The following is a 26,054-nucleotide window of genomic DNA, read 5'->3' as shown; positions in this document are numbered from 1 at the left end:
ACGGAGTCTTGTTCAGAGAAATCCAGACAGCAACTCCTCTGACATCAGCCCTGAGTCCTTCCTGAACTCAGATCTGTGCTGGAGCCAATGGGCCTCCATGCCTGCTGAGAAAAGCTGGAATCTCTGTCCCCACAATAGAGTTGGGAGAATTCTGTCTACAATCATAAACAGAAGCACTGCAGTAATACAGTGTAAAAGCCTGGTTCTATCTTTAAAATTCCAAGTGGATTTTGTTCATGGGTAGAGACAGGAACAAGGGAATATCGAAGGTGACGTGCCTTACTTTTCCTAGGAATTAAAAGTCCAGCAGTGTTTCAACTATGATACAGTTCCACTACCAGCAGAACCATAAACCACTATGTTGCAGAAAACTAAGATGGACTGCCAGCTATGAGTCCTGTCCTCTGCTGCCCCAGTGACCGTGAGAACCACAGGGGACAAAGGCGCGGAGAACTGACCTGCACTGCGCCGACCGCAGCCTCATTATCCCAGTGGAGTGAGCACAAAGCCACAACTGTGGATTTAAAAACTGCGCATTCCTTTGGCTCTTTTCCAGAGCAGCAATTTCATACTTACAGACGAGCGATGCTGCACGACTACCTGAGAAAACCTCGTGCTGATCTTTAAGATGAAACTTTCCAACTAAGAAACTCTGACATAAACCAGTTTTGGAGGGTCTGCAGCCCTTCTCCCAAGGTGCCTCTGAGGGGTCAACAGAAAGCCCACGGGAGCACATGCCCTTCTGTCCCCCTCTGTGTAAAGCACCTCGCTCTGGGGGTGCCCCAGGCTCAGTCGGGTCAGAGATCTGCAGGGCCTGGCCTTGACAAAGGGAACGCATGCAGGTTTCTCGAAGGACAGTGCGCTGTGGTTTTGAAAAATTAGTATTATCTTTCTACACAGTGAGTTCTGTTTATGGTTCTCACTGTCAACTTCCCAGCTTCTGTTTTATGAAATGGGAAGATCACCCAGATTCTTCAATGATCCAGAGGTGACAGCCATCTCCTGAACAGAAAGGGTCTTCACCAGGACCTAGGAACACACAGCCTCAAAACCACCAGTGAGTTGACTCTGCCCTGCACAGCAACACCCTCCCCAGGACCCGCACCGCCGGAGCACATCATTTTGTAAAGACCATTCGTACTGGGGTGTTCAACCAATGGTCACTCTTTTTGTCAAGGATTAGAAAGCAGGCAAGTTTGTGAGTTTGACGGCAATACACAGGAGCGAAACCACCTTTTTCTAACAGAGTTATCTGTGCAAATATGACCACCATCAACATACGCATGCGTGTGCAGAAAATAACCATCTGAAGGGGGTGGGGTGGTGGGGGTGGGAGGGCATGTTTCCGCCATAATGCAAAAGCTGCTGAAATCCTACAGAGCAGCAAATGTAACCCCCAAGCCCCGCCCTCCCCCTTCCAGGCCTGTGCATTGCCATGGTGAGGAAAGCCAGTCCTGCTCTGGGGCTCACACTGAGAGGCCTTTGCACCCTCGCTTCCTCCCATGAGAGCCCCCATTCCTTGGCAGCACAATGGCCTATATGTGAGAGGGGGACTGTGGCACTCACCTGACCATCCGCCCCCTTCCCATGAGAGCCCCACCCCTTGGCAGCACAATGCCCACATGTACATGGGGACCAGGGCACTCACCTGACCGTCCCACCCCCTCCCCTGAGAACCCCACCCCTTGGCAGCGCAACGCCCGCATGTGCATGGGGACTGGGACACTCACCTGACCATCCTGCCCCACGTGATGGATCTGGAGGTTGCCCTACAAAGAACGAGAGGAGGAGACGGTCATGAGTAGAAACACACCAAGACACCTGCAGACACGGCAAACACACCAAGATACCCGCAGACACGGCAAACATGCCAAGACACATCACAGGCCACTTGAGAATAACAAGAAAAACACTAGTTCTGCAAAAATTCAACCTCCAGTAGCAACAAAAGCCCCAAAACAAAATATTTAGATTTCTAGGTACTATTTATTATTTTAAAGATGAACAAACAACTCAAAAAGCACTGTACCCATTCCCCCACCCTGACCCCAAATGAAAATGTCATTTTTACTTCATTTTTTATTTTGAAAGAATCTGACTCACAAAAAGTACAGAAAGTAGCAGAGAGTGGTCCTATGTGCATGTCACCCAGCTTCCCCAAAGGGGGACGCCTTGCTGAGCTGTGCGGCATCACCACGCCAGCACACGGGCTGCACACAAGGAACCAACTCACTCAACCACAGAGCTACTAAGAGCTCTCCAGTTAGAAATTCATTTTCATTTGTTGTAAAAAGGAACTGTTTTATGTCTGTTAGACCCTGCTAAATGTTTATTTGCAGATATCCTGTTTTAGCAAAATAATTTTAAATGAACGTGGTATGAATTTATGGTGAGGAGACTGCATACTGTCACTTATCACAAAGCCATCGTTAGTATTATTAGCAATTTCTAACTTACTGCATTCAATTCCTAATGAAAATGAAAGACAATCACCTATACAAGATGGATTCAGTTTTGAAAACTGAAGGATAAAACTAATAATAAAAAATTGAAATTCCAGTAGTCAAGATTTTTTAGCATAAACTATAAAAAGCAAATGTGTGTTGATTTTTTTCTTTTGCTGCTGTTTCAATTTTCCTGCATTTTCAATGACTCTAAGGAAATTAAGCATTCCAACGAACTTCATAGGCTTCCAGGTATTCAAGAACTCTGGCTGTGGTCTCTGGCAGTGGGCTTAGCCTCCCAGCCCCCACCTGTCTGTGCCTTGAGAAGCAAACCTTCCCCTGCCCCTCAAAGGCAGCTCCTGCACTGGAAGGTGCTGCTGGGATCCTGCACCTCGCAGCCGCTCAGGCCCCCAACTCCTGCACCTGACCTTGCTGAGCTGACAGGCGCATCTCCTGACATCTCCAGGGAGATGGTCCCTGACCCACCCACAGACACAGAACCAGGCCCTGCCCCTTCCTGGACACTCTGGCCTCCTGGGACCATCCCCTACCTGCTCCCCACCCTGGTGCTTCCTTCCATCCATCCATCTGACCACATGTTTCTTAGTGACCTGGTCATGTCGCTGTGTGGATGAGCCCACTCATTCCCAGTCGCTCATGGCCCCACATGAATTCATTCCTCCCCTTTCACCTCATCCTCATTCCGCCCCTGGAACCCTTATGCATGTGCTCCCCTCTCAGCATAACCCACTGGGAACTGCTGGTGTCCAAATTAAAGCCACTGCCAGCAGACACGCCCAAGTCCCTGGTGTTCCACATGCCACGGCGTGCATGTGTCCACAGTCTTGCTCACGGGCACTTGGGCAGGAGGCTCTGTGCCCACTGTGAGTCCCCGAAGGCAGGGCTTCTCTCTCCTCTGCTCCCCCACAGCACCTGCACCCCGCATGAGCTCCCGGGAGGCCTCGCACGCCAACATGTCCATGAGTCCCCTTGACCTCAGCACCCGGGCTTCCTAGTCTCTGCTGCTGGTGTGTGTGGGGAAGCCTGAGATCTTCGTAGCAACACACTACTATGCACCAAACACAAAGCTGGTGCCATTGTCACGACCTAGAAACAGCCATGTTCCTCATCCCCCAGAGCGCACCATGGCCACTCAGTACAACATGTGTGCGCTGCTTAGTGCCCTGTGCCTGCTGCTGCCTGTGCTGCAGGAAACAGCCCAGAGTCGAAGGACGGTCACCAGCCACCCAGAAGACAGTCCTGCTCTGGCACACAAACACGGAGCATCGCAACCGGCCGGCCTCGGCTTTCCAAGAACTCAGACTGTCACTCCCGCCTTCACATTCCAGACCCCAACAGCAGCTGAGCCCGCACTTCTGAGTGCGTGGCTGGGTAGAGCTCCAGAAACTGAGACAATCACAGACACGGCAGGTGCGTCAGGGCTATGACCAGCTCTCAGGACTGGCAGCATCACCTTGTGGGATTCCCCACCATCCTATGAAATCGGCACTAATCCCGTAGAGGCCACCAGGAAGCTGGGGCCACATGGCAGGTGAGGGGGTATGTCAGGTCACCTGTGCAGGAGCAGACCCCATCTCGGCCACACTGGGGCCCTCCCCTGGCAGGAAGGGCAGGGCCAGACAGGGAGAGAAGGGTACTCAGAGGGCACTTCCAGCCAGGAGCAGAAACATCTACCCAGGAGATCTTTGCCAAGACAGACCAGAAGCTGTGGAGACCAACGGACAGGAGGGGGAGGCAGTGAGGCCACAGAGACTGCAGGCCTGCTATGTGCACCCTGGAAGCGGAGTCCTGCAGCCCTCGCCCACGTTCCCCATCCTGGGGGCTCCCTGCTGCCCTCGCACTGTGACACCGATGAAGGTCAGGAGCATGCGGGCACAGTGCCTGCAGGGACAGGGCTGCAGCGAGAGATGACTCACCTCGCTGTCCTGCGTGATCTGGACTTGCTCCCCCTGTGGCACCTTGGCGATGTGGAGGTGTCCCTGTGGGATCCGCAGCAAGAAAAGACACCAAGAAGCATCAGAAGAAAATAAAAAGCAAAGGAAACAAGAAACATCTTCCGGAATGTTTGTTCTTGATTATCTGTTTACAATTCAAAAAGATAACTAAATCCTGAATAGTGCAATATAGTCTGTGGTCACCTCTTTAAATTAAGCTTTTGGTTCACAGTAGTCCCCCTAATCCATGAGGGTTTCAAGAAGCGCCCCCTCCCCCCACCACGTGGACGTCAGAAACCGTGGATGGTGCTGAACCCCGTATATGCTATGCTTTTTCCTGCCCATACGTGCCACACAGCTTGGACATGCTGGACAAAGGAATGACTCACGTCCCGGGCTGGACACAGCAGGACGACCAGACTTCATCATGCTACTACCCAGAAGAGTATGCAATCTGAAACTTACAAATTGTTTATTTCTGGAATTTCTCATCTAATATTTTCAGATCACAGTTGACTGTGGGTAATTAAAACCTAGGAAAGTGGAAGCATGGGTAAGGGGGGGGCTACTGTGTAACACAGAACATTTTCCAATACTTCACAAAGGAGCAATAGGTCCCAGGAAAGATATATACATCTTTAAATGTTACTAAACAAGTAAATTTTAAAATGTGCATGACACACAGAAAAGAGGGGAAATAGAAAATCACAATGACACCTCTTTTCAAATGATATGTTCAGCTCTCTGGGGATGCTGGGAGGCTACGCAAGCAGTGTGTGACTGAAGCAGGGGAGCTGTTTGCGTGCCTACACTCACAACAGGGCAGGCAACGTTTTTCAAATCAAAGAAACACTCATATGACTATTTAAACAGTTTGAGGAAACACTAACAAATGTGATTCAAAAAAAATCAAAGAATCCACTGTTTATACATATGGGCAGACAAATATTTCCTATAAACCTGTAAATGAAATGAATACTCCTTATCTTATTTGAAATTCTCTCTTAGTCGAAATGGATCTTAAACTCCTGTAGAATGTTCTATGTAAGCCTTATGACAAAGTTATCTACTCTGGAACGCTTTCAAAGAACTTCTTACTAACAAGATGAGAGGAACTGCCATTGTGAATGTCAAACAAATTAATAAGCTTATTAAATAAGATTCACTATTCATAACTGTCTCATCTCCTTTGGAAGAGGAAGGGTAATGCCCCCTCTAAAAGCCCCAGAATTTTCTGGAAGCCTTCCCTCTTCCAGACAGCATGCTGAAGCCACACTGAGATGAGAGCCACGACCCACTCTCAATAGTGGAGGACCTTGTTTCCAGGAGAAAGCCCTGGTGACACGGAGGCACACGATGACCTGTCTTCAGAGGTCCCAAGGGGGCTGGTGCCACTAAAAACATAGGCGATGTCTAGTGGTACATGTAAAATTTCTAGTCACTCAGCAAAGCTTCCAGAAAAGTCTTCTTCTCAGCCGCCCCCTACTCTCGTGCCACAGAATCCAGGAGGTGTTTGTAGAGGGACTTCACCCGGGAGCGAGCCCCTAGGTGCATCAGACTGACCACAGCTTGGGTCACAAAACCCCAACAGAGAACTCCGCACGGGCAAGGCAGGACATTGACTTGCTGCTGGGACAGTGCCCGCCCAACCTGGGTGTGCTGAGTAACTCCAAGGGAAACGCTGCATGGGAACAATGACCTCAAGCTTTTGCCACTGATCCTAGAAGGAAATTACTCTTTCCCTCAGTAAGAGGACGCCTGCACTTCTGAGCTGAGAAATATTTCCGATGCTTCCCAGGAGCACGAGCTGGGGCAGGGACCACTGCATGGCCTGACCCTTGGAGCTGACTGCCCGCCTGCCTGCTGGCAGGACTGAGGTGAGCTGACTGAACGCCCCACCCCACCATGTGCTTCAATCCCTAGGCTCTGCAGCAGCCGCCCCCACCTGTGAAATGTTAAGAGCTCATGGCCACGATGACCTCTACTTTAAATGGGAACCTTGTGCCTCCTCCCAAGCTATCACTGTGCTCCCGAAACACAGCGGAACTGGTGGAAGCCGCCATGGCCCTGCCGTGGCCCACCCCGCAGCCCCCTTTACCAAGGTGCGAGGTGGAGAGGGTACGTACTACTTGCACCTGTCCGTCTTCTCCGATCTGGTGGATCTGCACCTGCTGCACATTGGCCAGCGCATAGTGCAGGGCCTGCGGCTGCGGCTGTGGCTGCGGGAGCTCGCTGGCAGGAGGTGGGGTGCTCATCATCGGCTCTGTGGGGGCAACAGGTGTGAACGGGGTGAACGAGAAGTTTCTTAGGCATTGTGTTGTGCAGCATGTGTGCACCCCCGTCCCTCACTCTCGACTCCCACAGCAGAGAAGAGGAAATGCTTCATTTTTCCTCGACTCACTGCATCTCCACTCTTCTGCAGAGATCACTACGAGTGAGTCTTAGGAACTGAGTTGTCCAACATGGAATGCAGAAGGGCCTGAGAGTGGCGTGATGCTGCTATGACAAAACCCCTTCTAGTCCCCAACTTATTTAAATGAATGAAGTTCTTAAAGTGGACATTAAAAGCTGTTTCAGGCTGGCAATATTTCTCCATGGGTAACTAAACTAATAGAGCAAAAGTCTCATCCACGCACTTAAAGATACATTTCCAACAAATTTTACTTGCTGTGTTTAATCAAAATGAGATACATTTGCTTTGATGTACTGTGTATTAATTTTCACTGTAATGATGTCTCAATCATAATTTTCTTAAACTCTTAGAATATTAAGAGCACAGAAAAACTTTAATTTTCAATGTATACACGTAGTTTTGTTGCAGAGAATTATAATGACTAATTTTAAAAAGCTTTTAAGCATAAAAATGTAGTCTGGGCACGGTGGCTCACACCTGTAATCCCAGCACTTTGTGAGGCCAAGTCAGCCAGATCACCTGAGGTCACGAGTTCAAGACCAGCCTGGCCAAGATGGTGAAACCCCATCTCTATTAAAAATACAAAAATTAGACAGGCGTGGTGGTGGGGGTCTGTAATCCCAGGCACTCAGGAGGCTGAGGCAGGAGAATCACTTAAACCTGGGAGGCAGACGTTGTAATGAGTCAAAATGGCACCACTACACTCCAGCCTGGGCAACAGAGCGAGACTCCATCTTGGGGGGACAGGGGAGGGAAGCAGAAAGATGAAATTCTGTGAGAGAAGTAGAATGTTGATATGAATGAAAGGAGAAAAATGAAAGACATAAAATTTCTGATTATTAAAGAGAAGTGGGCCAGGCGTGGTGGCTCACGCTTGTAATCCCAGTACTTTGGGGGGCCAAGGCAGGCAAGATCACTTCAGGTCAGGAGTTTGAGACCAGCCTGACCAACATGGTGAACCCTGTCTCTACTAAAAATACAAAAATTAGCCAGGTGTGGCGGCACGCATCTGTAGTCCCAACTACTTGGGAGGCTGAAGTAGGAGAATCACTTGAACCTGGGACTAGGCGATTACAGTGAGCTGAGATGGCACCATGGCACTTAGCTCCAGGCAACAGAGCGAGCGGGGGAAGGGACGGGGAGGGGCAAGAGAGGGGAGGGCGAGAGAGAGGAAGGGAGGAGGGGGGAGGGGAGGAGGGAGGGGAGGGGCAGAGGGGGAGGGGAGGGGCAGAGAGGGGGAGGGGGAGGGGCGGAGAGGGGGAGGGGAGAGAAAAGCTTTCCATGTATTTTTTACCAATAGCTAATGGTAGGTATTAAATTGCCATAGTACATAGATTCCACTGAATACATTTTTTAAAGTAACAATAAAATGTTGGTTTTTTTTTTTTTTTTTTTGAGACAGAGTCTTGCTCTGTCACCCAGGCTGGAGTGTAGTGGTGTGACCTTGGCTCACTGCAACTTCCACCTCCCAAGTTCAAGTGATTCTCCTGCCTCAGCCTTCCAAGTAGCTGGGATTACAGGCACCCACCATCATGCTGGGCTAATTTTTTTTTTGTATTTTTTTGTAGAGAAGGGATTTCACCAGGTTGGCCAGGCTGGTTTTGAACTCCTGACCTCAAATGATCCGCCTGCCTTGGCCTCCCAAAATGCTGGGATTATAGGTGTAAGCCACTGTGCCCAGCCACATAACAGAATGTTGATACTTGCAATATGCTAGCAATTGCCTAGCTACACTAAATCAGAATCTGAAATTCATGAGATTCAAAGGAGATTCAACATGCCCACCTGCATGCTGCACGTGGAGAGCTTGGCTCCAGCCAAAGACCCTGACTCCACCTGAGCACCTCCAGTGATGGGTCATGTCCCAAAGCAACCACCGCCAGGTAGTGCTGCGTGCTCCATGGCGGTTTCCTGTCTGCCTGAGCAGTTACAGAGCACTCACCACCATAGGTCCTCGAGCAAGCCTTGTGCACCCCAGGAAGAAAATGACAAAATCCCAGCTGGGCTGAAGCCCACCTCCGCGGAGCTGCTGTTCCTCCACTGACCCTCTTAGCACCTACAAAACCAGCCTAATTCTTCACTTATGTGCTGCTTCTCCAGGCATCTAACCATTATCAAACCTTGTGAAATCTCAATTTCTAACCGTTTCCCCAAAGACAACAGTTTCCAGCCCACTGCCACCATGACAGTCTGTCCCTGGACAGCTCCTCCTAGCAGCTCCAAAACGCTCCACTGGGGCCACAGGGTAGACAAGCTAAGAATGGGTGTGCTCCAGAGTGCACCTTCCAACCACAAGGGCTCCGAGGAAGCTCCTGCACACCAGTGCAGCCAGCAAAACACTCGGCTTCACATGCTGTTACACCACCATCTACTACTGTGCAAATGCTCTGAGTCTACATTTCCAGCTATGAAATTTCAGCTCATTAAATTTACCCTTTCAAGATTCTGGTATCCTAATGACGCAGGCCAACATATCTGGCAGTCGTCAGGTTATATAACAGCAGCTTCTTGCTCACTAAGGTCCTGGCAAGTCATTTAACTTGGGTTTTGATTCCCCATTGGATGAAGCAGACCACTAACCTTACCAAATGCATGTACCCGAAACACATGGAAGGCAAGCCTGGCAACAACTCTCCTCGCTCTTCGAGTCTAGGAGTTCCATACGGTTCTTTTTTATGTCTTCTATTCCTCTCCTTGCTATGTTCCTTTTTTCCTTTAAATTCCTGAATGTAATTTTAATAGATTTCAATGTCCTGGTCAGTTAATTCCAGACAGGGTCCCTTCCTATTTGCTGATTTTCTGATCATAGGTCACAATCTCCTGCTTCCTGCTACTCTGGACTAGATACTGGAGATTGTGAATTTTACTTTGTTGGGTGTCTAGGTTTTGTTGTCTTTCTTTTAAAAGTGTTGTTACTTGTGATTCAATGTGATCTTTCTCAGGCTCTCTTAAGCTCTGCCTTTATTCTAGGGACAGTTTAGCCTGCCAGTAGGCATGGCCAGCTAGTGCAGTGACTGATCACTGAGGACTCTGGCTAGTGGGAATCCAACCACCACCCAGCCTGGGGTGAGCTTAGGAGCCATTGAGCTCATGCCTGCCTTGGAATCCCCCAAACACCCAAGAAGGCCCCCGTGTAACCCTCTGCTCTTAAGAACTTGATTCCACAACTTTCTGCTGCCTCAGCCTCTCTCAACTCCAACCCATCTCCTCCATGCAGTGATGTAGCTATCTCTGCCTGGCATCTCCCTGTCCCCTCCTCTCGTGTTCCTTCTCTCAGGATCACAGTCCTGTGCTGTTGCTTGTCTAATGTCTTAGGACAGCTGATTCACAGATTTCTGTCCAGATTTCAATGGCAAGAGAATTCAGTCTGGTTCCTGCTACTGTGCCTGACAGAAATTGTGCCTGACAGAAATCTCCTCTCCTTGACTTTTTTTTTTTTTTTTTTTTTGAGACAGAGTCTTGCTCTGTAGCCCAGGCTGGAGTGCAGTGGTGTGATCTCGGCTCACTGTAAGCTCCGCCTCCCAGGTTCACGCCATTCTCCTGCCTCAGCCTCCCGAGTAGCTGGGACTACAGGCGCCCGCCACCATGCCCGGCTAATTTTTTTGACATTTTTAGTAGAGACGGGGTTTTACCGTGTTAGCCAGGATGGTCTCGATCTCCTGACCTCTTGATCTGCCCACCTTGGCCTCCCAAAGTGCTGGGATTACACATGTGAGCCACAGCACCCGGCTTTTTTTTTGTTTTTGAGATATAGTCTCGTTCTGTCACCCAGGCTACAGTGCGGTGGCATAATCTCAGCTCACTGCAACCTCTGCCTCCTGGATTCAAGCAATTCTCCTGCCTCAGCCTCCCAAGTAGCTGGGATTAGAGGCATGTGCCACCACACCTGGCTAATTTTTGTATTTTTAGTAGAGACGGGGTTTCACCATGTTGCCCAGGCTGATCTCGAACTGCTGACCTCAGGTGATCAGTTTGCCTCAGCCTCCCAAAGTGCTGGGATTACAGGCATGAGCCACCACGCCTGGGCTCCCTGACTTTTAAACAACATTTTTTACAACTATAAAACTAATGCAGTGCTTATTGGAAATAACTGAGAAACTACAATAAAAGACAAAGGGAAAAATAAAAATTATCCTATTACCTAGAGATAGGCACTGTAAAAATGATCACACATAAATTTTTAATCAACTTCCACATATACCTATATATTTGCAATAAAAATGGTATCATGCCATAAGTATAGTCCTCACATCGCTCTCTGCTGCCCAGCTATGAATATTCAAGAGCAGAAGTCAAGTCATGAGCAATATTCCTACAGCCACATTTCAATAGCCACAGGTTACGCTGCTACATGGTATTTCAGTGAATGCCCCTAACCCACACCCTAGGACTGCTACCTCTCTCAAGTCCCAAGGCAGAATTCCTCATTGTAGTAGAAAGGCCTAGAATAGAAGAGCTTCTTCAACACAGGTCACTCAATAAAGCGCTGCTTTAGGGACACAACTTGTGTGGCCCACTACAGGCAGCCACCTCCCATCCTCAAGCCCCTGGGCAGCAGCTGAGGCCGAGTATCTGATAACTACCAAAACAGCCCGGGAAAACCACTTCCTGAAGTCCGGTTCAGAAAGAACGAGGCCCCGGGAGAACTCCAGGTGATCTGGTCTGTAACTCCCAGGACTTCCAGAACAAAGGGTTCCGGCCGACAAAGATCTGGTCTGTAACTCCCAGGACTTCCAGAACAAAGGGTTCCGGCCGACAAAGACTCCACTGAATAGGAGATCTGGCCCTGCCCACAGCTGCCCTCGCATCCTGACCCCAGCCCCAGTCAGAGCTCAAGTTCCAAGAGTTGCTGCCAATGCAGCTACTGTGGGGAGCTTTAAGAGAATAGTTTTCATTCAAATACATATTAAAATATTTTGAGATGTCTTGGGTAAAAGGCAGTATCAAGTCACATTGTCATTCCTAGTGAAAATTCTCCAAGGAGAACAATCCCCCCAGAAATGCCTGAGAGGCAACTCAAAGAGAACTGTTTCCATTATCTTGTGGATAAATCCAACTAAGGCCATGAACTCAAAGTAAAAATAAAGCACAATTCAGAATCCACCCCACTTCCTCACCCGGAGTCACCAGGAAAATCGTGAGAATACAATGGCCGGCAGCCCCACACAAAGGCCTCGGCCTCCTTGCCCCCATCCAGAAGACTTCCAGGAGGCCCAACAGGCCCTCTGTCCCTCACGGAGGAGCCTGGAGCAGGCCCGAGGCTGTCTGTGTGAAGGGCGCACAGGGTCAGGCACAGGTCCTGCAGCTCCACTGCTCCGTGTGCACCTCACAAGCCTCTGGCCTCGGCTCCTGGCCATTGGTGGAGCCGCCGGCCACGCTCTGGCTGCCCCTGAGGGTGCCACCAGGCCAGCTGCCCCGAGCAGGGGAGGGCGGCCTCTCCTGCAGCACGAGGCCTACCTGAAGGGCAGTAGGAGGATGAGTTGGGCATTCTCCGCGAGAAACTCTTGACCGCCAGGCTCTGGCCCCACTGCTTGGGCCGCCACGCCGTGCGGCACTTGGAGTCGATGCTCTGCTTGATTCGGTACCGGTCAGATTCTGTGATGCCAAATTTATAGAAAAGGTGACCTGGAAGGACACATCCAAGGAGAAGGGGTGAGGCCTGTTTGGGACAGCCACCAGGAGCTGCCTGGCTGCAGGGCCAGGGCCCGCTGAAGAGGCCTCACCCAGGCACCCCAGCCCACCAGGCCGGCCCCATCTTCCTGCAAGGGTCTGGAAAGGCCCACTGCACAGAAGGTGCTTAGCTGGCCCACAGGCGGGGCTCCCCATGAGATATAAATACTCACTAAGGTGTCATGACACACTCTTTCCATTTACTTAAGTTCTTGATCCCTCTGACTTGGTCGGCCCACACCAGGTGCACACTTGGGGCTCTCACAAGATTCCCAGACCTTCCACACTCCAACCTCCCTCTGCCCTGAACTCGCAGCAGCACCTAAGGTCCTGAATGCCCAGAGGGTGACATCAGGGACCTCAACAATTGGATCAGAACTCGCTGGTCCTCCGCCTACTCAGACCTGCTCGGCCACCGCCTTCCCTTCCTTCATGTCTTGGCTTCACCATCCCCCTGGATAACCACCTGGCCCTCCCGCCCTCCTGGGCTCCCACCCTCCTCCCACTTGTTTTGTCAGAGCACTGACCACCTTCTGGCATTTGGAGAATTCATGTGTGTATTGTTACTCTGTCCCCCTTACAAACACAGTTTCGAGAATTCAGGTGTGTATTGTTACTGTTCCCCTCGCAAACACAGTTTGGAGAATTCACGTGTGTAGTGTTATTCTGTTCCCCTCGCAAACACAGTTTGGAGAATTCATGTATGTATTGTTATTCTGTTCCCCTGGCAAACACAGTTTGCAGAATTCAAGTATGTATTGTTACTCTGTCCCCCTCATAAACACGGGCCTTTGTTGTGTCCACCCATGGGGGTCAGGCACCCAGAACATTGTGGCGCACAGTGGCTGCTCCTGTGTAAATAGTGATTACAACGGACTGCAAGACACCCTCCCATCGCTGCTCAAGTCCGGAGCTTGCTTATGTCATTCCCGACGCCTCTCCATCGTGCTTTCTCAACTAGAGCACAAACTCCTTATGGACAGGGCCTGTGTCCTCATCCCTGGAGTCCCTATACCACAAGCCGAGTGGGCACAACCTACTCTCACGGTGGGGCCAAAGCCAGGTGCATTGTCTTCCTGGGGCTCACCGTGCACACGCAGAGAACTGTCCTGGGACCCCCAGTTCTCTACCACCTGCGCTACAGAGAGCTCTCAGCACGCCCTGAGCAGCATCCAGAGATGCCCTGTATTCAACAAGGAGAAAACTGAGGATCCAAAGGCCACGGCGGAGCAGGTGACAGGATGGAGCCAGTGCCCCACTGCACGCCTGGCCACTTCCCACTAGGCCACAGGACCCCATCCCTGTAGCGATGACGAATGCGGGCATGATGGGAAGGGCTCTTCAATGCAGTGGCCTCTCTAGCTGGCTCATGCAACTTCACTAATTTACAGGAAAATACAGGATGGAATCCAAAATTGTAGTAATAAAAAGATTAAGCTGAAAAGCATCCTGTTTCGACTACCAAGAGCCTCAAGTTTGGACTCTACTGCCTAAACCCTAAAAATCTGTTCCCATTGAGACTAAAATGGTGGAAATAATTAAAACAGAGAAAGAAGTGTTTGGGTTTTTTTAAGTACTCTATTAGGTATCAAAAGTCCCTCGGGTTTTGGAAACATGCCTCTTGACTTTTTTATCGGTAGATACTTGAGACACGTTTTGACTCTCTGTATAATCACAACCAACCTGTCTGTGCTACAGACAAAAAGAAACCAGCCAGGACAGTGGGATTTGTAGGATGAGAGGGAAGAACACCCTAAAGTCATTTCGGCAGCACATTTTCATCCTCATGCATAAAGAAGCCATACAGGAAGCAGCCACTCTTTGGCTTCCAATTCTCGGGTCATCTCTAAAATACTCCAAGTCACCCTCAAATCTTGGCTGGGTGACTGGGGCACCTCAGGAAGCCCCAGGCTGCGCAATTTTAGTGACTCACAGAGGAACCCAGCCACTGGCTGTGGTCATGGGGGAACCTAACCATTAAAATCACTAGGAAATCCTTACAGGAGAGCCCAGCTGCTGCCAGAGGTTGCACCATAGTTACCGGAAAACCCAGCTTTCAAACTGCACTTCAATAGTTTCATGAGAGCCCAACTACTGATTTTAGATACAAAGCAGCCCAGCTGCTGCCACTGGGAGGCAAGAAAGAAACAGCCATCCCACCAGCAGGAAAACGTCTTTGGAGCACGAGTCGATAAAAAGAAACATCCTCAGAACCGCCCTCCTGTGACCCTCCCACCTTCACACTCCAGGAGAAAAATTCCATAGACTTTGAAGGATGAATGAGTCCACACAAAATTTAAAAACAGGTTAGTAACAGGAAAGAAGATAAATCTAAAACACCCAGGTGTATAGGTAAGAGAAATGAGTGAAAACATTCACATTTAAATTCAACTTTGTAAAAATCAAGTTGCCAGTTCAAACCCTGACTCATACTTATTAAATAAAAAATATATATTCATCTGGTTACCCGCCACCGAGTTTCCACTGTCCTCAGACATCAAATTATCTAATTCCTTCCGTCTGCGCTCCAGGCCCCAGCCTGGGCGAATGCCCCCTGCCGGCCACCAAGGAGATCCAGAGAACGGACCAGCCGCCCAAGTGCTGCCCGCAGAGCACGGTGGGTGAGGAGGGCGAGGATCTGAAAATGCACAGATGGGTGCAGGTGCTGCCCGCAGATGCTACTGGACAGCAGCTGGGGCAAGCGCCCACTTCTGGGCAGCCCTCGGGGCTCGGATTCCTTTACCGTTTCTGACAGCACTGAGCAGCTGCACTTAACAGGGAGTGGGAAAAATCCTATCATGATGGGATCAAAAGATCACCTTGAATTTAACTGCCATTTTCCACTTTAAGCATTTGATCTCATGTTATTTGACAGACTTTTTTTAAAAAGCCTCATGAAGTAGGAATGTCACTACTCTCATCACTTTGGTTTTGAGGCAAAAGCCAGAAAAAGGAGAAGTGATGTGTCCAAGTCCAATTACTAGTTAGGAGTGAACACCGGCCTTAAAGTGCAAGCTTCCTGGGCCCACCAGGTGGAGAAGCAGCGGCCCTCACTGGATCCTAGGAACCCATGAGAGGTGCTCAGGGAGACGGAAAGAACACGCACAGCCCCGCACACGTGCCTCTGCTGTCCTGAGCTCCCTCAGCCCAAGGCATCCGCAGCCCCTGCTCTGGGAGGCCTAGTCGGACTTCGATCGAGGCAGAAGTCTCCCCCCCGAGCAGTGCCCAGGACACAAGGGGAGCAGAAGTGCTCGGCATCCGGCTGCTGAGGCTCATGGGATCCCCACAGCGTGGCGTCACCTGGGAGGAGAACACCCTGTCTGGCCTCAGTCCCTGCTTTCCCCAGCCATATCCCTACACTATGCCCACCGAGGCCCCTCAAGGCCAGGACGGGCTTGCCTTCCAGGCTCAGCCAGGCAGTATCCCTGCCACCGTGCACGCCTCTATTTTCCTGGCGAGCTGTCCTGCAGTCCCCAAAGAGCTAAAGAGTCTCCATTACACCGTTAGTTGCCTTCCCACTTTCCAGAACCCCCATTACTGACTCTGGTGGTTCAAATCACAAGCCGATTCCCAGCTCTCCATCTGTGGGGCCATGAGAGGCACTGTGGGAAGTGAGACAAGAGAGCCAGGAGGGCTTGTCATCTTGTGCCTTGGTGGGTGGCATGTGGCTTTATCAGTCACAAAGGAATGAAGAGCACCACCTGCTAACGCACTCTCATGTGCAAGGGAAGGCAGCACAAAACCGAGTGCCAACAACCGATTTCTTCAAATTACAGACTCGACGTGACAGCGCTGCCTAGAAAAACAAAAGGCATCTCGAAGCCTCTGCCCAATGGAAGCCAGCTGACATGCTCCCTCCCGGGGGAAGCACGCACAGCCCACACCCCGTGCACCTCACATGTGCAGGCTCCAGGCCAAGCCGGCCACCTTCTTCAAGCCTGCTGACTCATTCCTTTATGAGAAAAAATGATGGAGCTGTCCTCAGTCTGTTAGCAAGAGAGCCCCTCACAGCCACCTGCAGGACTACCTCCAGGTCACAGCATCTGGGTGACCTGCTGAGAAGGAGGCTCTGCTCACTTTTCTGCCTGGAGCCCACACTGACCATACCTTCCTCCCAGCTTTCAGTCACCGTGAGGCACTCAATGTCCCAAGACAGACAGACAAACACCCACCCCTGTGTGGAGTCCACATTCTGCCTTAAGGACACATATAGGTCAGCCTCACCATTTCACCTCACAGAGAACTTGGAGAAGAGACAGCACTTGACCACCCGTGTCCTGTGTACTGGGCTGAACAGTGTCCCCACAAAACTCATGTCCTGGCCCAGGACCCCAGAATGTGACCTGACTGGGAACTAGGGTCTCTGCAGATGTGATTCCTTAGGTTGTAATGAGGTCATCCTGCAGGAGAGGGAGCTCCAAATCCAGTGACTGTCGTTGTAAGGAGAGGGACACAGAGGGAGACACGGGGGGAAGACAGCCATGGGGGACACGGGCAGAGACTGGAGGGATGTGGCCACCACCAGAAGCTGGGAGAAGGAAAGGGCCTTCTCAGGCAGCGTGGCCCTGCCCACACCTTCATCCCAGGCATCTGGCCGCCAAACCTGCACGAGAACACAAGCCTGTGTTCTAAGCCAGCCAGGCTGTGAGCTTTGTCCCAGTGGCCACAGGAACCTGAGGCACCCTGCAAGACACAACGGGGCCAGGTCACACACCTGCACTCACAGGGACAGGTGTGGGTGAAGTGGCCCCCGCTGCTTCCCGCTAGGAAACACCATCTGCGCTTGGAGTGAATGATTTGAAAAGAACTACAATCATCTGACAGGGCAACTCTGAAAGCATAACTTTTTACTTCGTGCAAATGAATCCAGTCTTTCCGTAACTGCTAGGAGGTCTCATGGGGATCGGCCATCCACAGCAGCATTCTTTAGATCAGATGAGATCGGGTGTGTTCAGGGTGGCATGGCCTTAGACAGCATTCTTTAGAAAAGCCCTCAGATCCGGGGTCACCAGCTTGGATGCACAGTCCAAGCAGAGGCGTGAGCGAGCCATGGATAGAAATCCTAAGAACTAAACCAATTTCTCTTCATAGAGAAAACAGGCAAATGCTGCTGTCCTGAGAGCACGTTCCTTAGGAAAATGCTCCAAGGTTTTCCAAGTTGCAATAATATGCTACTTTGCATAAAACACACAAATTTGGTTAGCTGCCCAAATTCGGGGGTCCACCAATCCTTGGGAACCCTAAGAAAGCCAACACCCCAAAAAGCAAATTTCTCTCTCTCCCTCTTTCAATAACCTCATTTCCTCATTTTGAGAAGGTGGTACTTAGAGACTTTACCTACTGTGTGTTTCAAAATGTAGACTTTTTTCTCCAGAAAAAGAAAGAAAATCTTTCTGCTGACAAATAAGGAGAAACTTAAATCAAAATCTTCTCCCTCGTGAGCTGCCTGGGTTGAGTGAGGACAGCCACAGACCTCTGACTGCTGAGGCTACAGGCATCACTACGGGCTCTGAAGCAACAGCAGAGAGTAAGATGCTGCGATGCGGCCAATTCCACTCCTGCCGCTGTTCAAGCTGGGGCCTGGGAGGTTTGGTCCATGCATTTATTTGATTTGTTTTGGTTTTGTGGGCAATGATCAGCAATAAGAATGAAACTGGGCCACAGGGAGAAAAGGTAAAGCCATGCTTTTAACATTTCAGCAATTCCATCTAAGCACGAGCCACACAGGCATGCCTGGCCTGAGGCGGGGGGAGAAGGCCCAGCCCTGGTCCATACCCAGCAGTTGCTCCAGGCCCCTCCACACGGCCTGGTGGACAGGCCAGCCTTCCTCATGCAAAGTCACCCTGAAGGTCAGCCACACCATGACCTTCCCAAAGCTCGGCTCTAGAGACCAGAATTCACTGGGCATCTCCAAGGGGCCGGGCACTGTGAGCCAGCCCAGGAGCCCCGCCCTGGAGGAACTTCCAGCAGAATGACGGTGCTAGCGGATGCCCCTGCCAGGGGACTGTGCTCCAGAGCCCAGCTCAGAGCCTGGGGAGGCAGGGCCAGTGGGCCCCAAGCCATGAGGTCTAGCAGCCTGGTGAACAGAGCCAATGACTTCAGCTGTCTGGAGGATGGCCCTGAAGCCAGCGGGCCCAGGGGAGAGGGTGGTGGCCCATGCCAGGCTCCCACTCCCCTCTCCGGCCTCCAGACCCCCATCGAGGTTGGCAGCACTTCCCAAGCAAGGAGAAGCTCAGCAGGGAAGGTCAACTCATAGCCACAACATGCAGGGAATCGGGGCCTGCCCCATTCTGCCCCACGCAGTGCCTTCCACCACCCCACACGGACTCCCTGAATACAGACACAGCCACCCCACCACCATGGGCTCTGCTCTATCGCCCTGCCATGCCCCTGTCACCTCACTGGAACATTCCCTGTGCTCGATTAATAAAAAGACCAATCGCAGCCAATGCCCTGAAAGCCCGAATCCTTAGCCTGACATACCAAGGCACCGTCTCCAAAGCAGAGCCAGCCAGCCTCCAGCTTCACATCCAAGGCCCCTGTCATCTCCCTGGAGGAGCAGGGACTCCTCACCTGGGAATAGGGCCCAGCCCCGAATGCCACTGCCCCACACAGCACAGCACGCTCATCCCACATGCCACCATCCTCTCCAAAGAGCACCCGCTCCTCTCTGTCCAGGCTGCGCCTCCAACCTGTAGCCCAGCCTGACACTCCTGTGACACCTCGTCTGTGGCTGCTTTCAGAGCTCAGCAGTTGAAGAGAGACCCCAGGGCCTGCAAAGCCTGAAACATCTGCCATGTGGCCCTTCAGAAGAAGGCTGCGGGTGACCCCTGCCCCGTGACCCTCTGATCCTCGTGACCTGCTTTACTCCACCGCTGAGAAGCTGTGAGGAGGCCCCACGTGTGGTCTCCCAGGCAGTTATCTGAGACTACCCTCAGGGTCCAGGATGGGTGCCCGCCAGTGTCTGACAGCTGGGGCGCACGCCTGGAACAAGACATGGCACATGGGAAGATGCCGTGACCTGCTCACACACATGTGGGTGGGACCTGGGCCCACCTCTCAGCAGCTTCCAGAAAAACCTGCAGTCAGCATGACACCCCAGTCTTACTCAGACCCCATTTTCACAGCAGCTACGGAACAGCCGAGCCCTTCCACTCCCCCACTGCTCCTGACAGAGGCTCACGGCCCACACCGTGCTTCCCAGAGGAGCAAGGCTCTTTCCTGCTGGAACAGCGGCCCCCACACACTGAGATCCCGGATGCCCCCCGCACGCTGAGATCCCGGACGCCCCCCGCACGCTGAGATCCCAGATGCCCCCGCACGCTGAGATCCCGGAGGCCCCCCGCACGCTGAGATCCCAGATGCCCCCGCACGCTGAGATCCCGGACGCTGAGTGCTCCACCTCGCTCGCCCTGTTTCAAGATCAGATTTCCATGTCACGATCCCCTGAGGCAACTCTCCAGAGCCCAGATTGCCGGAGGCTGCTGTACCCTCCCATACCCTCCCGCCAGGGGCCTCGTGTCTCTTGCGTTTGCTGCTGCTTCACTTTACATCTTTGTTAGAAGCCAGGAGGACGGCTTCTGAAGCAGACGGGCTCTGTGGAGCAAATGGACCATGGACGCTGGCAAAGAGGACCTGAGCGCCCATCAAACGCCATTGAAGGGCAGTACCGCAATCGCCACCTGGAGCAAGTCCCGCTCTTCAGAGGGGAGGGAAACATCACAGGCTGGGCTGGGCACGAAAATCAGGCTTTGGAGCTCTCCTGGCTCCCATCACAGCCAGGTCAGCGCTGAGGCCCTGGCATGGCTGCTGAGGCCCAGCCCTCTCAGAAGGAATGAGGCAGGCGGCACTCCACCCGCTTAGGAGAGGCTCAGGGGGGCCTGGGTCAGCGTGGCTAGGACAGCAGGGAAGGCCCTGGCTCTCCTCCTCCTCTCTCTTCCTCAAGAGTGGCCTACAGACAGGAGGCGAGGAGTTTTTTACCTTCTAAGGGTACACAGTAGGTATATATATGATGGGGTATATGAGGTATTTTGGTACAGGCATGCCGTGAGTAATGAGCACATCAGGGTCAACCGGGCATCCATCCCCTCGAGCACTGATCCTCGGGCTGAGATTTCAAACCGCCTGGAGAAACGCAGCCCCGTGCCAGTGCTACTGATGCCAGCACCCTCAGCATTGAAATGTGGGTCCTGACCCAGCTCCCCGCACACCCCAGTCCCCCAAGATGGGGCCCGACTTACACTGGGTGCCATAGATGGTGAGCAGGTCCAGCTGCTTGTTCCCGTGCTTGCCCTGCCCCAAGAGGTTGGACACGGCCTGCACCTCGCGGTGGAAGAGGTAGTCCAGCAGCGTGAGCGCCATCTTCTCGGCCGTGCGGCAGTTGGTGCTGATGTGCAGCATGTCGGAGGGGATGATGGCGCAGCGCACCCGCATCTCTGGGTTGTTCTCATCGCCCAGCCAGGTGCCATTGGGGTAATCCTCTGAAAAACAGAAGACAGGTCCTCAGATGGCCAAGGCTCAAATAAGCTCACATTCAGGACAGCAGAGCACTCTGCTCAGACACACCCGGGAAAGGTGCTCCACACAGGGCTGGGCAAATCCCTCCTAACTTGTGATGCAGTCACCAAGAGCGCTGGAGCCTCCGACTGCTGCCCAAGAAAGAACTGATGTGGAACAGAAACGATCCCACCACCCCCAGAAGCGGCCAGGTGCCTGTGGGGCTGCAGGGCCTTGGGACCTGAGCGCCAACACGGTCACACACTCTGCTCATCCTGGACCTGGGACCCCAGCAATACCGATATCCTTGCACACAGTTGGTACCTGCCCCAGCCATCTGCAGAGCGGAACCCTCCCTGGAGCCCCTCACACCTCACTGCCAGCCATGCTCTCCCACTGGCCAGCCACTCCCACCAAGAAAGACGCAGAGGTGAGGGGCTCTAGCATCAGCAGCCGGCTTGGCATCGCCCCCATGCACACAATGCCAGTCCTTGCCTCTGCACAGTGTAAGTCACAGCATGCCCCAGATGCCAGCATTCTCAAGGCAGTTACAATGCAGCCGCCCAGAGCAGCACATTCAGGTGTGGGAATGCGCCATGTTCTCCGCTGTCAGTGAGGCCACAGCAAGGACCCATGGACAGGCTCATGCTCCACACGGAGGAGACAGGGTGGCCAGGCACCTGGAGTGGCCTGAGGTTGCCTGCAAAGCACACTCCTGTGATGACGGAATGGGACTTCCCACCTGCCTGCCCAGGCAATGATGCCTGCCAACCCCTCCACACCTCTCTGCCTCCCTCCCTCCCAAGCGTGGCCTCTCAGCTTCCTAGCTGACCCTTCACAAGTCACTAGTCTTCTCTGAACCATGGACCCCTTCTCTGTGTAACGGCGTCTCCGGGTTGTCCTCAGGTTGACCAAGTACAGTATGTGAAAGGCTGCCTTTTCAAAGCCTCCCCATGTGACGGAAGAAAGCTCCACACATGATCATAAACAGGAAAACTCACACTCCTGCTTGGAAGCTCAGCAGCTTCCCAAACAATCTCTTCTGACCCTGAAGTTGAACCAAAGGGAGGCTGCGAGAGTCTCCCCTCCCCCAGCACGTCCTCCCCTGTGGAAAGGTAGAAACCTGAATACCTCCCACGAGGGGCCGGGACCTAGGAGGGACGCCATGCTCTGCCAGAGTCTCCGAGGCCCAGGGCCGGCTACAGTCATACCACCCTGGGCATCGCTGCCTCAGAACGTCTGTGAGCTTTATTCTGAAATATCCCAATATTGACTTTCCGGCTCCTACAAGGGCAGCCAGCCCTGCCTGCCGGGCCAGGAAGCTTGGAGCATGGGCCAGTAAGCCTGGAGCATAGCCGAGAAGCCTGTGGCTGCCGTGTGCTCCTAGCGTGCACAGCTCCCTCCACAGGCAGCCTCTCCCATTCCCTGAAATATAAGATTTCCATGAAATATCAGGGCAGGGCTGGTCACCCTGTCTTCAAACACACATTGTCACAGGGGCAGGGCAGTGTGGCTGGGCTCTTGGCTGTAGCTAAGGATAGAAAACAGCTCTAATTTTTGAAATTCAGGACAGAGATGATTAAGAAGCATCGATGCTCAGAGGTGGTTCAGAAGTACAGGGATGCTGCTAGGAACATACGCTCAGACGTGCATTTTTTCAGAACATCTGTCAGTCAGCCACTATTACATTCCACCTGTATATGAGGAGCAAAATGGAAACACGTGACCTCAAGACTAATGGATGGAGTCTCATGGCAAGGGCTGTCTAAAGGCCACAGCTGCAAAGCTAAGAGACTCCAACTTCCGGGGATTTTATGAATTTATCTACGAATCCTTACGGGACACCCAAGTGCCTGGCACTGGGTCTAAAGCTCTGCATCTAAGCTCTTGCTCAGAGTCACAGGTCAATGTCATCGAACACAGCAGCACAGGCCCTGGTCAGCAGTAGTCCAGTAAGGAAGCCATGGGGAGGCGAAGGGGAAACAGAGGGGACATGTGAGCCAAGGCAGGAGTGGTCCAGTCTCCAAGATCTGAAGCCACATGCTGGTCACACCATGGCTAGAGATGGTCATGGACTCCATGGGACTGAAGATCTAAATGGGAATCTGCAGGGGAAACCCAAGATGTGGGAGGACAGTGGCCGAGGCGGCTCTGGAGCATTGGCATCTGCACCATGCATTTCCCAGCGCCGCATGCTTCTCCCACATGGATGGGAGGCCCCAGACACAGCTCCCCACTTGTGCTGACCTTAAACCATGCCACAGATTTCCTGGTCAGATTAAACCTAAGGGGCTGAATCCTTCCCTGTGTCTGTACTTGTGAAGGGAGGATTTTTTAAAATGTTCTGCCTTGGGGCCTGGGCAAGGGGCAGAGATTTGCTTGTGGCCCCTGGTGGCTGGGAAGCAGAGGCTGCGGAGGCCCATGCTGGCAAATGGGAACTGTCCCACTGCAAGGTCTCCCAGACTCCCACACCCGGGCTGGGCTCAGGCCAAGGTGACACCCTCAGATGCCATCCAATGTGAACCGGGGCCGCGGGAATCAGCCTCGATCCCACACAGATGCTGCTCAATGTGGGCTCCCAGCCCGGGCCAGCCAGGCCTCCTGGCAGCACTGGTACAGAGCCCCAGGTAAAGGAGCACGAATGGAGTGAAAGCCGCTGAGGCGCTAGAAGAGCACCTGAGTACCTGAGTCCCTGCAGCAGCTGCCTGGTAGCTCCTGGAGCGCGAGACCTCGGCCCCGCTCCTCCTGACTCCCAAGTGCCAGGGACAGTGGCCTGCAAGCGAACAGGGAGACAGGCAGGGGTAGAGCTGACCTCAGACGAGAATGGGTGACCCCAAGCAGGGAAGCGGGAAGAAGCCACCCAGGGGAAGAACTCCAGAGAACATTCCAGAGTGGGAAGCAGGACCAGCCTGGGCCAGGAGGGGCCACATGCTCCAGGAAGGTAAGGGAACCAGCGTGGCCAGAGCAGGGAACACAAGGCAGACAAAGGACAGGGGAGGGTGGAGAACCGAGCAGGGCCCGGTCACCTGGGCAGAAAGCAGGCACCCACGCCCAGCGTGGTCCAAGCTGAACTGGCACAGGCAGAGGGGACTGGCAGAGGGACGGGCAGAGGGCACGAGCTGAGGGGGCATGGGCAGAGGGCACAGGCAGGGAGGCACAGGCAGAGGGCATGGGCAGAGGGATGGACAGAAGAGATGGGCAGAGGGCACAAGATGAGGGGGTATAGGCAGAGGGCATGGGCAGAGGGATGGACAGAGGAGACGGGCAGAGGGCACGAGCTGAAGGGGCACAGGGAGAGGGCACAAGCAGAGGGATGGGCAGAGGGAGCACGGGCAGAGGACACAGGCAGAGGGGATGGGCAGAGGGCATGAGCTAAGGGAGCATAGGCAGAGGGACAGGCAGAGGGATGGGCAGAGGGGACAGGCAGAGGAGACGGGCAGAGGGCATGAGCTGAGGGGGCGCGGGCAGAGGGACAGGCAGAGGGATGGGCAGAGGGGACGGGCAGAGGGCACGAGCTGAGGGGGCACAGGCAGAGGGACAGGCAGAGGGGACAGGCAGAGGGCATGAGCTGAGGGGACACGGGCAGAGGGATGGGCAGAGGTGACAGGCAGAGGGCATGAGCTGAGGGGGCACGGGCAGAGGGACGGGCAGAGGGGGCGAGCAGCTGATAACAGAGCTGCTCAGTAATCCAGGAATAGCCGAGGGCCTGGTGTCAGTAGGGCTCACAATGAGACCCACTGTCTTTAAACTTCCCAGGGTTCCCAGCACTGAGGCTCATTTAATGGGAACTCTGGGTACATGAGGGTGGTCTCCAGCGACACCAAGCTGGACTTAGGACCTGGAGATCACAAACAGAGGACCCGAGGCAGGCAGCAGGAAGGGCAGCAGCATCCTGAGCCACCGGCCTCCCCAACCATCACCCACCCACACCGGGATGTGGGTGATGCAGGACCAGTGCGAAGATGGTGTGGGGACGATGGGCAGGGGCTCTCAGCTGTAGCCACCAAGCTGCTAAAGATCCCTGCAGCCTCTCTCAGGAAATAACAGTGCTGAAACACACTTAGCTGAGCTCTCTGTGGTGAGATAGTATTTTTAAAGTAAACACTGGACAAGAGTTCAGAGTTGTTTTTCAAACATGAGTCAAAATCATGTCAAAGTGTCACTGAGACCCTCCAGGAGGGATGACGTGGGCTCTCCATGCCCACACCGAGAACCTCCCTGACTTAGGGTGACAGCCAGCTCCTGGGGGGGCTGCCACCCACCACCTCCGTCCTCCCCAGGCTCCACCTCAAGGCAATGTCAGGGCAGCCGCTGAGCTCATCCTCTCGCAGGCTCAGGACCCACCGAGGGCCGGTGTGCAAATGTCCAGACCCAGTGCACCAAGGCTGGCCGCGCCCTCCACCCCACACGGAGCTGCCCCAGCTCTGGGTGACTCCTCCTGCACCGCAGGTCACAACGAGCCCTCCCTCCACAACCACTGGCCTCGTCCAGGCCTCAACACTTCTTCCTGGCCTTTTCTCAGCACCGCAGGAGACTCTGACTCTAAACTCTGCCCCACCAGAGTTACCCAAAGGCCACCTGGCCTGTGCTCCCAGGAATCTCCTGCCTGGAGCATCCAGCAGGACCCAGTTTGTGCTGGCCTGTTTGTGGCTCACAGCTCCACACCCTGTGCTTCCTGCTCAGCACAGCCACATTATGAGTGCTGACCCACCCCAGTCTACTGGTTCCCATCCACACCTGTGTCCACGGATTTCCTGTTGACAACATCACTCCCACCTCACTCCTCTAAGTACTAGAGATTTTCAGGCATGTTTTCAGACCAGCAGCGTCAGCAGTGGCAGGCAACTTCCTGAAAATGCTCATTCTCGGGCCCAACCAATCAGAGGCTTTGGGGTGGGCCCTGCTTAGCAAGGAGGTTCTGAGGCAAGGGGCTTCTGACCTGTGCAAGGAGGGCCCCGTGTGTAGAGACCATGAAGGACACCACTCCTGGTGCCTCCTGCACCAGGAGAGCACAAAGGCCTGCTGAGCTCTGACGGGTGCGGGCAGCAGTCTAAGGACTAGGCATGGGGCAGGCCC

The 26,054-nt window shown here is 53.1% G+C and overlaps 1 protein-coding gene across 1 annotated transcript; it reads right to left on the bottom strand.

The window, feature by feature from the left end:
- Positions 1 to 1,466: 1,466 nt before the first annotated feature.
- Positions 1,467 to 20,954, bottom strand: LOC117978387 (protein BANP-like). Its single transcript, XM_063598073.1, has 6 exons — positions 20,723 to 20,954; positions 12,270 to 12,437; positions 6,526 to 6,662; positions 4,382 to 4,444; positions 1,731 to 1,769; positions 1,467 to 1,535 (listed from the first exon to the last, which is right to left on the bottom strand). The coding sequence occupies exons 1-6, from the start codon at positions 20,913 to 20,915 to the stop codon at positions 1,467 to 1,469; spliced, it is 669 nt and encodes a 222-aa protein (XP_063454143.1). The 5' UTR covers positions 20,916 to 20,954.
- Between the last annotated feature and the right edge of the window lie 5,100 nt (positions 20,955 to 26,054).

The sequence above is a fragment of the Pan paniscus genome, chromosome 18 (genome assembly GCF_029289425.2).
Source record: "Pan paniscus chromosome 18, NHGRI_mPanPan1-v2.0_pri, whole genome shotgun sequence".
Lineage (NCBI taxonomy): Eukaryota > Metazoa > Chordata > Mammalia > Primates > Hominidae > Pan > Pan paniscus.
The sequence above is the reverse complement of the archived record's forward strand: the minus strand, read 5'-3'. Positions and strand labels throughout refer to the sequence as shown.